The sequence below is a fragment of the Peromyscus californicus genome, unplaced genomic scaffold (genome assembly GCF_007827085.1).
Source record: "Peromyscus californicus insignis strain IS unplaced genomic scaffold, ASM782708v3 Scaffold_6__1_contigs__length_162567912, whole genome shotgun sequence".
NCBI classification, from domain to species: domain Eukaryota; kingdom Metazoa; phylum Chordata; class Mammalia; order Rodentia; family Cricetidae; genus Peromyscus; species Peromyscus californicus.
Window position 1 is genome coordinate 35533162 of NW_026294584.1, and position 17056 is coordinate 35550217.

Genomic DNA, 17056 nt, shown 5'->3' on the forward strand with positions numbered 1-17056 from the left:
GAAGGCCTGAAGTGTAGCTGCATTTCATCCATTAATGAAATCACTGTCCCATCACTGACTGGTTCCTTTCTGGCTTAGTAGAACTGGTAAGCTTCCCATGTACACTTGGTAACTTTTCTGCATCTAAAAGTCTACAAGAGGCGTGGCTAATAACAGTAACTGGATTTAATGAGTATTTTGTCATTTGACTGGCACCATAAACACTCTAGTACTATGTTTTACAGGAAATTGATAATGTTCACATCATAACCAGTGGACACACAGGGCACACTCAGGCACATCTGTGGTGTTAAGCAATACTCTATACCATCTCCTCTTGCAGAATTTCCCCTTTTAAGGCCATAGGCCCTCTTCTCTCTGGTTATCAAGCAAATAGAAGCTAATTCTATGAAATGTTAGGAGCTTGCACCGATACTGGAACATCTTGATTAATACAGTCCTAAGTTCTCTCCACGTCCGGTGCATCCATGCTGCCAGACGGATGCAGAGCTGGACAGTGAGTTTAGTATTAGCAACTAGTAGTACCTGTCAACTCAATGCGCTGGCAACTCTCCTCATGCTAATCACATGCTTATGGGACAAATCCAACAGAAACACGGCCGTTACCTAACCACAGGGCTAACCAACCCTTTTTCCCTCTGACCACCACAGAAGGCCTTCCTCCCTACAGTGCTCCCTACAGTGCTCTCAAGGTGTACCTTCTGGACTGGAGGAGGACTTAAGACTCCCCAGGGGGCCTTCCCCAGCCTCAATCCTGTCCTTTGATGCTCCATTATACTACCTGGCAACAAATAACTGCAACTCTCTTAAGTCTGACTGCTTTTCCTCCCCTCATACTCTTGATTTGACAGGTGGGTGCCAAGAGTTTCAAGAAGGAATAATAGGAGGAGACAGAAGGGATTTGAGAGGTGGGGATTGACTGGTCATTTGGCATGTGGCAATCAAAACCAAGTGTGTGGTAGAAAAGCCATGCTGGTAAGAACAAGAAAAGAATCCTTAGAAAAGGTAAAATCCATTCGTGGCTTCTACAGCTCCACACCATATGCATTTGAAGAGGTGGAAGTAATTGGTTGAGTGCAGATTGGGTGAACCAGCATTTCCCCTCTTTCGTACTGACTTGAAAAGATGTCGGATGTCCTTCCATTTAAACTGCTTTGCTCACTGAACACAGTGCATGTCTCTTCTTTTTCATTTAAAGAGGATTACGAGAGAGGGTTGACAGAACAGAATGAACAACGCACCATTTTGAGGTCACACTATAATTTGTGTAGACCTTTGAAGTATAAACCACAAGCTAAATCATAAAAATTGCAAAATATTGGCTGATTTATTTAAAAACAAATATAGCAAAAAGAAAATGAATTTAACTTTAACCAAATTAAAATTAATATAAGCATTCTCTTTATTTTTCTTATTTTCCCAATATCCATCCACTTAGTTCCTCCTTCCTTTTTCTTTTTTTTTTTTTTTTTTAAAGATTTATTTATTTATTATGCATACAAAGTTCTGTCTGCATGTGTGCCTGCAGGCCAGAAGAGGGCACCAGATCTCATTACAGATGGTTGTGAGCCACCATGTGGTTGCTGGGAATTGAACTCAGGACCTCTGGAAGAGCAGTCAGTGCTCTTAAGCTCTGAGCCATCTCTCCAGCCCCTCCTTCCTTTTTCTAACACCCACCTCTGCTAGGGAAGCATCTGTGATAATTGGAACTGCATCCGCAGCCGACCCTCTCACATCACTTCAACTACTACATGGCAGTGTCAGAGCTTTGATTTTAATAAACAAAATTCTCAACATTAAATGAGCATCACTTCACTTCTAAGGCTGATGTGAAAGTAAAACAGTTGATTATTGCTTCCAGAGTTAAGCTGGCACAACCAAGACAGACAGGATCCAGACAAAAGTGACTGCTCCGTAGCAGTTACATAACCAATCTCACCCCTCCTAACACTCTATACAACTGTAAAATCCATCTCTCCAGTCTTTAAAATTCAAAGGGACAGCCTGTTGTCAAGCAACTTAACTTCTATACATGTTCAAATATATCCAGAGTATTACTGTGTTTGATGGCAGAGACTTAATTTTTTACATTAGGAAGTACAAAAAAACCATTTGTCAAAAAGACACTCATGTGATGTTTTGCAGGTATAGTATGTACTTTGTCAAACACACACACATACACACACACAAATTCACAATGTGCTATCCATTGCGCCACAGAGCCCACCTCAAATTCACAATGTGAAACCAAGAGTACTTACATTATTTAAAAAAAAAAAATTGCAACATTTATTTTTCAATCCCCTGAAAGTGTAAAACGGCTTACAAAATCAAGGGAAATATTTTACATGTCAAGACGTACATGCTGGATATGAGTTATATGGATATGGATATAGAAGCACCAGAACTCTTAAAAGTGTACAAAACTTGTCTGAACACAGAAGATGTATCTCCTTGTGAACTACTACATTCAGTTTGTGGGAAGAAACGGTACCACAAGGTCAGTAATATTCCAGAAGTATCTGAACTGCTTCCAGCTTTTAACGAAACAGCAAATACTGCTTTTTGATTTTTATACGAACCACCTAAATTTTAGGTTCCAATTTGAAGTGTTGCCTCATCCCATGACAGGTAGCATGAGAACTACTTTTGGTTATGATGCATTTTAAGCTATTCCATACATGTCGCATATGATATTAGGGTATTTAGTGCCCTAATGAAGTAATTAGGACTTTTCAAATACTCTACTACAATTGCAGGCAACAGTTGTTATTATGAAGTTAGAAGTAAATAACAGAATTTCTTGGTTTACAAATCAAAGCTATGATAGCAAAGAATTCCTCTTCTAAGACCATGTGGTCAATGAAGGTAGCAAAGCAGACCAATGTCTGCATCACCCAAACTGTGCTAACCCGGCTGTCTTGGATGACCTGATGAGTTTGAGGAAGGGACTTGGCCTGGTTCTCCGGTTCTCTCCCACCTCTAGGGTTACTCTAAATAGCTTATACAAAATCATATAATTCACACTAACACAAGCTCTAGAAGATGAGCCCCAAATGACACCTACATTAATGTTCATTTTCAATGTATTAAAAAAAATTGTTGTGCTTTTCACAAGTCTGATGAAAAAATTTCATGTGAAATATTTTATTTCTTGGTTTCCTTGGAAGGAAAAATAAAGACTATGAAAAGAAGTACACCAGAAGTCAGACTGTAAGATAACATTACACACACAACTAGCCAAAAATCTCTTTAATTTAAAGGATACTGTCATCACATGCCAGGTATTTATACAGAGACATATGTACGAACAAAATTTCCTCCCTAAAAGCCATGTTTTTTCCATGATAGTTTCACAGCAACCAGAATAGAAATCAATGCCTATACAGCCTGCCTGGTTACCCACTGAATATGCTTTTAGAGTTAAAGTACATTATTGCCACTCAAATCTAAACATTGTACTTTTAGGGAACTGTGCTTAAAAATGGCTCAGCGATTTGTTCAGTATGAGGACTATTTACAAAGGTAGCCATTTATGTTAGCAATAAATAATCCTGGAATCGACAGAGACAATCTGGCTCATGCACACCCTGGATGGCCGCATGCTACTAAAATATGTACACGGAGCGGCTGCTTCCCAGCTCTCCTTCAGGGTCAAAGTGCGTTCCTCTCCTCTCCACACTCCCTTCAGTCTTGCTTCTGGGGGATGCATCCTTCCATCTCGACCACCTCAGGCCATCCTTCGTACTTGTTTGTATCCTTATTGTTCTTTATGTGCTGAGGGAACACAACGAGAGGACACAGCTTAACAAATGCTTGTGGTCTGCTAACTTGCAGTAACATAACCCCCTCGTTCTCATCTCAGTAACACACATCAACAGTGAGGTAACAGAAACCACAGCTCAAGACATTCACTGAGTGACCCTTGTGGGCTGGGAGCTATCTGGCAAACCTTAAAGAACAAAAAGCTTGTAAAGAAAAATCTACAAATGTTTTTAAAGGATTACTTGTCAATAAGTTTATATTCTATTTCAGTTCTGAGATAGTTGCAAAATTAGCTGATTCGAGCATCAAAGTATAACTGAAATCCATAGTAACTGAGAGCGATAATGCACTGTTGTATAAGAGGGAAATAATTTTAATTCTGAAGAAATGTTTTTAAAGTCATCATTATTTTAATTATTTGCCAAGAACTTGTAAAAACTATCTGGAGATATTCAGTATTTGCTTATCCAATTTTTTTTTCCCTCTTTTTTGGGGATGGCAAGGGTTGAGACCAGGTTTCTCTTCATAGCCTTAGCTGGCCTCTAACTCAGAGGTCCACCTGCCTCTGCCTCCCAAGTGCTGGGATTAAAGGAGAGTACCACTACTGCCTGCCACTTAATCTAATTTTCAAATAACTGGTATGCAAATATTATATGAGAACATTTCACTAATTTACTCTTGCCCATTAGTTATGAACATCTCACACACTAACCTGTTCAAAGGGGCTTTTTGTCTTAATGCCCTTCCCACCACAGAAGACCCAGTTATCTCGAAAACCAAGGCTGGTGATGGACGTACTGCCCAGCTCAGCAATGAGCCTCCGCGCCTCATCAGTAAGTCTGAAAGAGAGGACAAGACATAAACACGGGGCATTGCACTTTTTAAATACTTACCGAGAGACTCGCTGAATATGAGGGTGGAAATGTTTCAGATTAAATCAGAGAATATACCAAAATGAATACAGAAAAAAAATTCTAAAACAACATTCCTACTTTCGTGATGAAAGGCAAAGTCAAGACGCAAGCAGTTAAGAGAGTACCCTATAAACATCTGCATTTCCTAACATGTGTCTTCATTTAGTTATTTCCAAGTCCACTCATCATCAGGGGAGACCGTGGCCCTGCTAACAGATGCCTACAGGGCTATCCAGCTCCTAAGCAACCAGTGTCTTTCACTTACTCTCCATCAAAGCCTTTGTGAGTTCCATGTGAATGGAAGAAAAGTGAATGCTGATGGGTACCAGAGGCTTCTTAGCATTGTCTTTTATTTAAGACAAATTTTGAGAATAGATATATAAACTGTACTTCGGTTATTTAATAAAAACCAACGTAGACGCCACGCGAGGGCTAAATGTTTATCAGGTAGGCAATGACAAGTCAGCCTCCAGACAAACTCTCAACTGAAGGATGCCATTAAAAATATCTGTGAGGATCCCACATGTGGAGTGATTCCCTCTCCTGCCTCCCAAAGAGCAGAAACAAAGCAGATGAACACTAGCTATAAATCTAGAAAAGGAACACTGAGGATCAGGTACCCGGGCTATTTGACACGAAGTCCTGCAATATAAACAAACAAAACCACCACCAATGACAACCAAAAGCCACCTTTTATAGATTCCTATAGATCCGTCCTGCTAGCACCCGAGGCAGGGGTGTGTGTGTGTGTGTGTGTGTGTGTGTGTGTGTGTGTGTGTGTGTCCCAGCAGGACAATCATGAGGAAGGTGCCGATTCACACCAGCATAGCCTTCAGCTCTCTGATGCCTCAATGGACAAACCACAATCTTAAACTGATGAGATACGTGGGGTGCCTTGCATTTAAAAGGGGAGCTTTATAAAATATGGAACACACTGATGTAACATTCAGCTCTCACCAAGTATTCAAATAATCACATCCACAGGACATGGGGACTGTTTCAAACACAGCTACATAGGGTCACCCTGGAGGAAGTTCACTAGACTCTGAGAAAATAAGCAAAAAGCCCCTGGAATACACAGCCTGTCCGACTCACTTCTGAAAAGACGCAGTGTGAACAAGTGAACTGAAAAGGTTCAAAAAGAGCTCATGAAAATTAATAATAATAATAATAATAATAATAATAATAATAATAATAATAATAATAATAATGGGACTGGAGAAACGGGGCAGTAGTGAAGGGCTGGTGCAGCTCTTGTAAAGGACTCAGTTCCCAGTTCCCACAATGGGTGGCTCACAACCATGTGAAACTTCAGTTCTAGGGTCCAATGCTTCTGGCCTCTGAGGACACGTGTGCATGTACACACACGTATGTACATATGTACAGACATGTACACACACACACACACACACTCATGTGCACGAGTGGGCTATTTAAAAAAAAAAAGGAAGAAGAAGAGCCCATGCCATCTGAGCCTGTGTGAAGACCTTCTCACGGATGCTCACAAGCTTCGGGCCAGCCGCATGGGCTCAGCAATCACTTCCCATGGTTTGCTCTATTGTGGAGCACCTTCTGCACTGGACGGTAACTCTGAAAGGACTAGCTGAGTCCTGTGTCCCAAAAAGTCATGGTTCTTCTACACATGCAGTTTCGCTATGTGCTCTACTTTCTGGCTACTTTTGAAAGAATTCTTTGCTTCTGTCAACACAGCCGGATGAGCTGTGATCCTGGAAGAAGAATAAAACATATTGTGATGTGGCTGACAGGCAGTCGGCTCATGGGGTGCCAATGTCACTGCCTCCTAAGACAGCCATAGGGCTCCATTCACATTTATTCCTCAGAGAAAGTATAATGAATCTTAAATCCACAAACAATGGTAACAACTGCACCCCAAACAGTTGGGTTACCCAAATGCAGGTATGCCCCCCTATTTTAAAAAACAGAAAGTAAAATATTTCCTATCAAAGAGTTTATATGAACTAAAACACATATACTGAAGGTGCAGTCAATCATCTTTCTGTGCTTTTGAATTTCACAAGTGAACATTATGATCCATGTGGATAAACCATGTCAAGTTAACCAGAGCAAGAATCAAATTGACTCCGTTAACTCCTGCATTTTCCATGAGAACATTATGATGTTCTTGTGCAGAAAGGAATTAGCATAAAAGACCTAAGTTCCCCTCAGAAAGCCTGCCAGCAAGACTGGCATTGCTGGCATCTGGACACATGCATCTGAGAAGAGCACCTACCCTTTCTAGAACTATATATGTGTGCACAAACGATGTCAGCTCAACTAGTCAGCTTTCAGTTCAGTAAGACACCCTGTCTCAAGGCAGTAAGTCAGAGAGCAATAGACGACATTTAATACCCTGCTCTGACCTCTACACAGAGACATACACCACACACACACACATGCATGCGCGTACAAGCACACAAATGCACACAGAATTTAAAAGTTTAAAATAAATAAAAGGACTGTTGGAAACCTGGCTCTGGTTCCCTCCAGCCTTTCCCCCTGGACTTGTACCCTTGCTGGTAACTGCTTTCTACCTTTTCCTGAAACAAATCATGGCCACAATGCTCAGACATAGACCCATAAACCCAGGTGTCTGGGTTTAACTATCAAATCACTTATTGATGACTTCTAATGCTCCCTGATCTTCCTGTGTAGAGTTTGTGGGTCGTTTCAGTGTTCCTTTTGGTTGTATTCTATTTTAAGCAATTTCTTATTTCAGAAGGAAGTCTAAATCAATGTAAAGCAGTCCGTGTCCATACAATGTAACATATACAGGTGTCAAAATGTCTTCTCTTTAAAAGCCCAGAATAATCAATACAGCATAAAACTCGGAGATATAAGCTTTTGGTTCTGAAGGAAGTAGTAAGGACTTGCTGTGTGTTTAGTACTTACTAATGGTATTAACTAGCTGAGTTCTGAATTGATGTTTAAAAAGCTAAGGAGATGACTTGGTGGCTAAGAGTGCATGAGGACCTGGGCTTGAGCCTCAGCATGTCCACCGAAAGCCAGCAAGGCCACATACGTCTGTATCCCTGGTGCTAGGGAGAGCATGGAGGCTGCAAGATGATACCTGAGGCTTGCTTGCTGACCAATGGCCCAGCTGAGAAACTGTAAGTGCCAGGTGCAGCTGGAGACCCTTTCTCAAGGGAATAACGCAGAGAGCAAGAAAAGGACACTGATGTCCTCAAGGGCACACATGCCTACACAATGTTTTGTCATATACACACACATACACACACACACACACACACACACACACACACACACACACACACACACACTTTTTTATGTTGGGGGACAGCAAGATGGCTCAAGAAGATAAAAGCTCTTGACACCAAGCATGAAGAGCTGAGTTTGTTCTCCAGGATAGACATGGTAGAAGTAAAGAACCAACTCTGGCAAGCTGTCCTCTGACCTCCATATGCACACCATGGAATGTGTGTGTTCATTCACACGTCCACAATAAATAAAGTGTAATACATTTTTAAGGGATTATGTTGAATCAACTATTTTAGTGAAGAACTTTCTTTAAGGTAAATAAAAGGCTTTCCAATGACATAACAGAAAAGAAACAAAGTCAGGGGGTCACTTTTTTTGTAAAGCCATCCTAATGCTGCATAGGGTTGACCCAGAACAGAGACAGGTATAATAGGGCCCCAGATCTTAGTAGACACAGATCTTAGCACAACTGACTCCATGATGGAAGTCCCATCCAGGCCACACAAAACTCAGCACCTAGACAGTGCTACCTGCCAAAATGAAAACAAATACCCAATCTATCAAAGTCCATAGTACTGGGAAAGTCTCTAAATGGCTTCTATAGTTCCAGTTCCAGCTAACTGTTCTTGTTAACTGAAGTATGTCAACCCAGGGCATAGTTTTTATGCTTAAAAGCTCACCCTGAGAAAGGCTGAGATCACTGGGGTCCTGAACACCCAGTGCAGTTGCCGGCTGGCTAACAAAGACTTTCTACTGACTTAAACCCATGTCCGAGCAGTCTCCTCTGGTGAATACTCTACCACACAGGGAACAACTGGAGATGGAAGTCTCCAATCAGGTTCCATCCTTACTGGGAAAGGAGGTACACCCAGCAGGCCTACACCATCCAGCCAAGCCATGCCTCTTTAAGGAGGTATACCCAGCAGGCCTACACCATCCAGCCAAGCCATGCCTCTCCTCCCAAGCACAGAACAGAAAAGGGAGAACTGGTGCTCTGGGATCAATTCTTATCAGCAGGAAGGAACAATGTAGGAAATATAAGTACCAGGAATTCTGGAAGAAAACAGTCACACTCCTCTGAAGTCTGAAGACTAAGAAATATAATCACAGGGGGCTATCGAAACCAGAGATGAAACACAGCTCCTAAGGAATTCTTATGAGGATGTAGTTCTTTGAAAGCAAGCAAACATGGGCCGGGAGATGGCTCAGTGGGTCAGGACACATGCCTACAAGCTTGGTGGCCTAAGTTTGATCCCTGGAGCCCGCACGGCAGGAGACAGCCAGCTCCTGAAAACTGTCCTCTGACCTTCACACATGTGACATGTACCCCGTCCCCACCCCCAACAAATAAATGAAATAAATAAATGCAAAAACAAGCAAGCAAACAAACACAACTAATAATTTAACTATGTAAAAATCTGGAAAGGGGGTAATTTCTAAATTAGTGCTATCACAGGAAAGGCTTAATTAATTGAAAACAGGAAAGCTTTTAAAGCATAAGGTACAGATCTCTGTGAGTTCAAGGCCAGCCTGGGCTACAGAATGAGTTCCAGGAAAGGCACAAAGCTACACAGAGAAACCTTGTCTCGAACCACCCCCCCACCAAAAAAAAAGTATAAGGTAAACCACATTACTAAAGACAAAGTTTTTCGAAATACTATAAAAACTAGCCATGTCAGAATGAAACAGAACTCAAAACCACAAAAAAACAGCATCTGCTACAAAGACAAAAAGAGTAGCGACGTGTAATGAAGGGACCCTGGTGTTACAGAAAGAGGAACAGAATACTGTCTGATCAAGGCAGTCTGCCCAGGGAAGCGAGCATGGCTTGGGTGATGGAAAAGAGAGCCATAACTCAACCAAGTCCAGGTCAGGACTTCAAAGACGATCTAGGCTCTGGGTCTACATACATCACACACACCATTTCTAAAGGAAACCACTAAGACAATTTAAGGAAGTGGCAACTGTTTTAGAAACAAAAAATGGAGATATGAAGACATTAAAAGTGTTAACACTCTGGAGTTTTCTTTCTATAACTCTTATATTTTATTTTTAAAAATAATCTTTGCTTTTTGTTTTTGAGATGACATCATTTTCTCTTTCCTTTTCCTTCCTCCTAATCCTCCCACATACCCCTTTCATTGATCTTTTTCCAGTTTAATTCATGTCCTTCCTCCCTCCCCCCTCTCCAATTTAATTCATGTCCTTCCTCCCTCCCCCCCTCTCCAATTTAATTCATGTCCTTCCTCCCTCCTTCCCTCCCTTCCTCCCTCCCTCTCTCTCCCTCCCTCCCTTCCTCTCTTTTGAGATAGGGTTTCATTATGTAGCCTTGGCAGTCTTGAAGCTCACTATATAGACCGCCCCCCTCCCACCCCCTCACCCCACAGTACTGGGACTGAAGGCGTGAGTCACATGTCCAGACTCTTTTTCTTTAATTGGTGGTGGTGTGGTGGTGTGTGTTCCTAAATGAATAAATACAACATGCTCTGTCCATATGCTGGCACTTCCATGGCTCAGGCAGAAGAGAAGGCAAAAAGATTGTAAAAGTCAGAGGAACAGGAAGTCTGCTGTGAGTAGAAATGTCAGTAGCTAGAAATGTCAGCAGGGGCAGGCATGAAGTCTCTTCAAACATGCCTAAACATGACCTGAACAAGAATACCAACAGACATGTTAACACGGCAGGGAGGGGGCGCTCAGGAGGCCTCAACCCTAGACAGATCACCACAGACAACTAAGGAAGCTGAGAAACAGTCTCCCCCAGGGAAGGACACACCAACTGATTATCTAGTTTTTGTTTTGTTTTGTTTTTAAGGCAAACAGGAGATGATGGCTTAGCTGTAAAGTGCATGGTGGGCAAACCAACAGACGTGAATTTGATTCTAGAACTGCACTTAAAAGCCAGAGTGACAGTGTACACCTACAACCCTGACTCCAATAAACCAAATTCCAACCGCTAACAAAACTCTGGATCAGAAGACAACACACAGCCCTTGTGAGGATAACAGTGAAGGGAGACGTCAAGGGGGAGTTAGCTGGATGGGCACAGGAGTGAATCAGGCCAAGCTAAATGACATCTCTGAAACTTAAGCTCATGGCAGCAGGTCAGGCACTGTAATTAGTTTCCTCTATGAATTTCAAGTCAGCAACTGATCGCCTCAGAAAACGTTGCTGTGAGTAAAAGAACTAAGCCGCAGCTGGAGAGCCCGCCTACCGGGGGGACACTGACCGTTGTCTGCAAAGCCATCCCTGCCATGGATTAACAGAAGAATCCCGTGAGGAACCAGGTCTCCAGTTTGGTGGCATGCTGCCCTCGGTAAACATTTTTATCAAGGGCTTAAATTTAGACACATGACTTTGGAGTGAGTACAAAGCCTGGATCTCGGAACCGTCCGAGGACACACGTCAGACTCAAGACCAAGCAGGCCCAATCAGTACAATCACATCTAACAGGAATAAATGAATATAAAGTTCTTCATTTACATTAAACAAAATCAAGTTCTGAATGAAGAAAAACCTGACTTGGCAGTGGCTTAGAAAAAAAAAGTCTGAGATCAAAGGAAAAGATCTGACAATTTAACAATCTCACTTGACCAAAAATTTATGAGCCAAAAATGTGATTTGATTGCTTAGAGAAAACTAATATAATTCAAGTCAGCATGAATATTCAAAGAAATGTAATCTCCGAAACATGGCAAGTTAGCGTCTCCATTGTAGCCGTTCTGGCCAGGCCACATCTGGAACACTGTGTTTAATTTAAAGAGAGACAATAATGAACTGAAGAATGCCCAAGAAACGCAGCCAGGAAGGAAAATGAACAAGAGCCTAATATGATAAAAGGTTTTCAAAGCTATGTGTATTGAGCCTGGAAAACTACAAGAAAAATGTCAATTAGCTTCAAATATTTTGGTATCAGGTGACGAGGGAACGCTTTCATTGTCTTGCTGTTCCATTTACCCGAAATGAGGACTGCTGAACAGCATTGAGAGCCCACCCTGAAAAGACAGCATCTCTTCCCTGTCGCCTCTGCCTCCTTTGTTTTGAATAGGGAAGCAGCGAGGGTGCTGGCCTCCAGCAGGCGGGAAGTCGAAGGACACAGCTGAGATTTAAGGAACTTGCTCAGGCTTGTTGCCTGCTTCAGGTGGCCTTCAGGGCATCCACAGTGTGACCTTCTCAAGGCGACATCCGAATCTCATCTGAGTTCCCATCAGGCTCAGTAATAAAAGCATGTGATAAAAAAGAAAGGTCTTGTGTGTCTAGATGGAAAAGGAGCTTTTATACTGAAAGTTGTCATTACACACACAATAACCCATAATCTAGCCAAACCAATGCACAAGTCACCTTTTTAATGAATAAAGTTTAATTAACTAGACTCTGTACTATGTAGCTATGGAAAACCAGCTGAACCTGCCAGTCACATTAAGCTTCGAGTTTATAGACTGAACATTATCATTAGCTGAATCAGTGAAGATGCAATGTCAATGTCATTCACAAAACGCTCTAAAAAATAATACCCGAGAGGAATAAAGCATGCTCATTTTCACTGAGCAGTCATTGAGCAACTGAAACAGTGTCTTTCGGAAGAGAAAGACAGAGGCTGACAGAAGAGAGCTAGAGAAAATCCAAGCCATCTTGGAGCCTGACACAACACAGACGCTGGAAACCTCTGGAAACGACAAATGGGTTTTTAAAATACAGGAAAAGAGTAAAATCTCTGCAAGAGAAAATCTACTACTTATCTAGTTAGGAGATGGAAAAATAGTTCTTGAGCTTAAGAGTCAGAAAAACTAAAAGGAAAAACCTGCAGGTTCAACTATGGAAATGCCACCCTACTCTGCCAGAAGTCAAAGGTACCTAAAGTTGACAAAATTAAAAGCAAACTGTCTACAAAAACTATATTTTCAATAAAAGAACTTGTTAATAATAGCTTAAGATATAAAGGGCTCTTACCAATTAATATGGGTCAACTTGAATGGTCAAAGGATAATTCATAAAAGAAAATACAAAAATAAAAAAGAAAGAAAAAACTTACCTACCATGCGCACACACACACACACACACACACACACACACAGAAGTCTAATCTCATAATGAAATAAGCCATTAAAAAAATTCTGCAACTGGAAACTCTAAAAAATGTACATATACCTTAACTCAATAATCTCACTTAAAATTTTCATCTTAAGAAAATAGACAGGTCACATTGATTTTTTTTTAAGATTATAAAATCATACATTTTAAAACACTCTAAAAATTGTACACATACCTTAAGACTCAATAATCTCACTTAAAATTTTTATCTTAAGAAAACAGGTCACATTGATTTTTTTTAAAATTATAAAATCATACATTTTAAAACAATGAGACATGAGCAACTATATTGTAAGAAATATTTAATATGGGGAAATATATACCAAATAAGTGGAAAAGGTATGTTTTAAGTGCTACCATCTGCAATACTTAAAGTGCAGAGACTGTGCAGGAAGTTATCGGAAATGGAAAGAATCTACAATGTTTTTAACTGTTATCCCTGCACAATGAGATGATCTAACTTCTTTTTCTCTTTGCGATTTTCTATGCTTTTCACATTTCACAACATACACAAGAAAGTAAGTTACTTTTTCTCTTTGTGATTTTCTATGCTTTCCAAATTTGACAACTTACACAATACAAGAAAGTAAGTTACAAAACTATCACCTGTTAAACTTTATGAAAACTATATAAATCCTGGGCTGCAGAGAAGGCTCAGTGGGCAAGAATGCCACTGTTCGGGCAAGGGACCCAAATTAGACTCTCAGCACCCATGTCACGTGGCTCACAATTACCCGGAACTCCAGCTGCACAGAATCTAACACTTCTGGCCTCCATAGGTATCAGCACTCATATGTACGCGTACACACTTACACATACATACACACACACCTCACATCTATGTCCTTGACCATTAATTTCACTTTTAGAAATTCACCATAATGTTGTAATCAAAAGTACAGAGAAAAAATTATATAAAACAGTTATCAAATTATTCATCAGATGAAAAACCTTTGCAGTTACAGAGGAACTGTTCCACAATGTGAGCCCAGAGGCCAAACTGCTAGGAGCCATAAAAATGCTACTGAAGAATGTTACTCCAAACTACAAAACAGAGGAATGTTAGAGAAAATAGTTTAATACTGTTACAATATAAAAGAAAGTAAAAAATACTACGTAAATGTGATTTAAATTTCATCCTAACATGAAGAATCTTTACACATAAAGATAGGAAAGAAATAAGACTTTTTAAAAGGCGATAGTGCTTATCTACAGCTACCTTAACTTAATAGACTGTTTTTCAATGAAAATGCATTGCTTTTTAAAGGATAAAGGATAGCTCCAAAAGCTGTGTCCGGCTTTAATTTACATACTTGGTTGCTCCATCGTCGTATGTTGCCATTAACACGACTGTTCCATCTGGTATGTTCTTCAGAAACTCAATGAACGGTGCCACATCTGAAAGAAAAAAAAGGGTTGGGGGCTCTCTTTGTAGATGATGGAATTACTATCACAACAATTTCTAAAGTTAATGTCATAGGCAGTTTCCACAAAACAACTATCTAATGAAAAGTAATGTACAGGTAAAACAGACAAATCTTAGGAAAAGTTTAAAAACTCAAGGTTTTTGAGTTCACCCAGGGAAGGAAAAAATACATACTAAACAAAATTACCAAATTGATTCTTTAATATGGTCCCTCCATTTCCTGATTTATTTCCCAGTTCTGAATCATCTTGTGTCTTTCATACTCATACCATCAAGGCCAATAAAAATCCATAGTAAAGTCATGTAAATGCATCTCTTATAAAGTGAGGAACTCAGGGATCTCAGAAGTATGTAACTGGGCTTACAGTCCACAGGAAGCCGGATTCTCAGGTCCATGTGAAGAAATACATTACTGGGCTTACAGTCCACAGGAAGCCTGATTCTCAGGTCCACATGAAAATATATAACTGGGTTTACAGTCCACAGGAAGCCTGATTCTCCGGTTCATGTGAAGAAATACATAACTAGCTTACAGTCCATAGGAAGCCCGATTCTCAGGTCCACGTGAAAATATGTAACTGGGCTTACAGTCCCTGATTCTCAGGTTCATGTGAAGCTTTGGGGACCATAAGGGGCATGGCCTTGAATGTTAATATGGGTGCTTTACTGGGAACAGGAAGCCCTGCTTCTATCCACTCCTCAGGAGACCTCTGTAAGAAGGCAGATTTATAGTTTCTAGGTGTATCACTTTGTAACAAACTGGGGGAAGGAATGCAGGCAGTGACTGAAAGCCAAACTAATTATGGCCAACATCGGTCCTCTTCCGTATCAAGTCCACAGGAACTTCACGATACTCCAGCTTGCTGAGTGCAAGCTGGTGCTGCCAGACAGACTGGTGAAGTACTAAAGCATTTTCCACCACGGATTCTTTGCAATGTTAGCTTTCCTTATAGACCACAAGTCTAAATGTACTCCAAACCTATATTACTGCAAGTCTTCCCTATTTTTTTCAACATCAAAGATTCCAAAAATTTTTTCTCTAATTGATTATAATTTTACCAAAAACCGCATTTTCAACGTAGAAACATAAATGCCAACAAATCATTTCCATTGAAATGAAAAGATGGCACTAAACTGCTATTATTTCTGAACCAAGAAGAGTCTTTGGCAGAAATCTGGTGCCTGTGATGGGCAGTGAGAGCCATACCAGAGCTCTGTTTACATGCCCAATTTCAACAGCTTCATGGAAGAGTTTCTATGTTATAAATTATACTAAGAGCAATTATGCTCTCAGAATCTAAAATTGATGGGAACAGTGTAATTTAATATAGCTCTGACAGTTATGAAACATTCTCTAAAGCTTAAATAAATAATACATAGCATCTTATTAAAAGCTGAAGAAATATTGGACATGTTAGCTTGTCTGAAAACTGAACATAAATGTCTGGAAGCCTGAGAGCTGCTGGCTTGTAGGGCATATATAAAGAAGCCAGGGAACTGAGAGGTAAGCCAGGTTGGCCTGCCTGCCTTAAAGACGAAGAAATCCTGGGGACTGGAAAGGTGGCTCAGAGGTTAGGCTAACCTTGAGTGAGTCGCTAACTCCAGAGTAACTTGTTACTCTTCTGGAGGACTTGAATCAGGCTCCAGCACCCACATCAGGTGGCTCACAACACCTGTAACTCCAGCTCCAGGAGTCCAGTGCTACATGCCTCCTCAGGCACCTGCACCATGTGTACATACCTACATGCAGACACACACCTACACACCATCAAAATCATGAAAATAAATATGTTTTCTTTGTTTTAAAAAAGAGATCTTTCTCTTTGGGGTAACATTCTTTAGGGAGCCAGTATTTGCTTCAATTTCATCAGTATTTGATGGTGACATTATTTGAAGCTATTCCTAGGACTCCCAAACACAGAAGGGAAAAATACCTGTGGCTTGTTCTGAGTCCAGTAAATTACAAAAGAAAGCCCACGTCTTTTCTCAAATGTCTGCTACTGTAATAGCAAAATTCAAAGGTAGAAATTGGATAGATTAATGGGATTATTTCAGTCTAAAACTGAGTGAACTGGTTATACTAGTCTTCAGACGATTCTGACTTTCAGGCAGAAATTGAAACCGACTCAGGGCTTTGAGTCAGTTGTCCTGTCAGAACAGGGGCGCTAACGTCCTTCAAATCTCATTGGAATCTCAATCACAGGCAATCTTCCTACCATAACCAAACGGCATGCAACATGACAGCCCACTTAAACATGGCCAGACATGCAGTGAGAGCAGATAGAGGGAAACAAAATGGAAATGCAAACAGGGGCACAGCTCTCTCTCAAATGGGTTCAGCGTCAGCCAGCAGGAGCACAGGGTAAGTTGCACGTACCTCCTCCCCACATGTCAAAATATTTGGTGTCTAGCACCTCCCCTGTTTTCCCTGAAAGAGACAGAATACATATTAAATCACACAACGGAAATATCAGGGTAGAAAAAAAAATGGTCTAACCCAACGAGTGGCATGAACTCATCGACAGAAGGAACTGCTTCTAGAACTTATGATCTGAATCATACACACAGCTATGCATCGCTGACTTCAGATCAGTTCTGTGCTACACTTCACGTTCATGTACGATCA

General features: G+C 40.8%; 1 protein-coding gene across 2 annotated transcripts in view; it reads right to left on the reverse strand.

Moving 5' to 3' along the window:
- Positions 1 to 3237: 3237 nt before the first annotated feature.
- Fam3c (FAM3 metabolism regulating signaling molecule C) overlaps positions 3238 to 17056 on the reverse strand; it is a 46839-nt gene continuing 33020 nt past the window's right edge. For both annotated transcript variants that reach the window (XM_052720006.1, XM_052720007.1), the window contains exons 7-10: positions 16808 to 16858; positions 14318 to 14402; positions 4478 to 4604; positions 3238 to 3777 (exon numbers count right to left, since the gene is read on the reverse strand). In XM_052720006.1, coding sequence (XP_052575966.1) covers positions 3688 to 3777; positions 4478 to 4604; positions 14318 to 14402; positions 16808 to 16858 — 353 coding nt within the window. In that variant the 3' untranslated portion in view covers positions 3238 to 3687. The remainder of the gene's footprint in view (positions 3778 to 4477; positions 4605 to 14317; positions 14403 to 16807; positions 16859 to 17056) is intronic.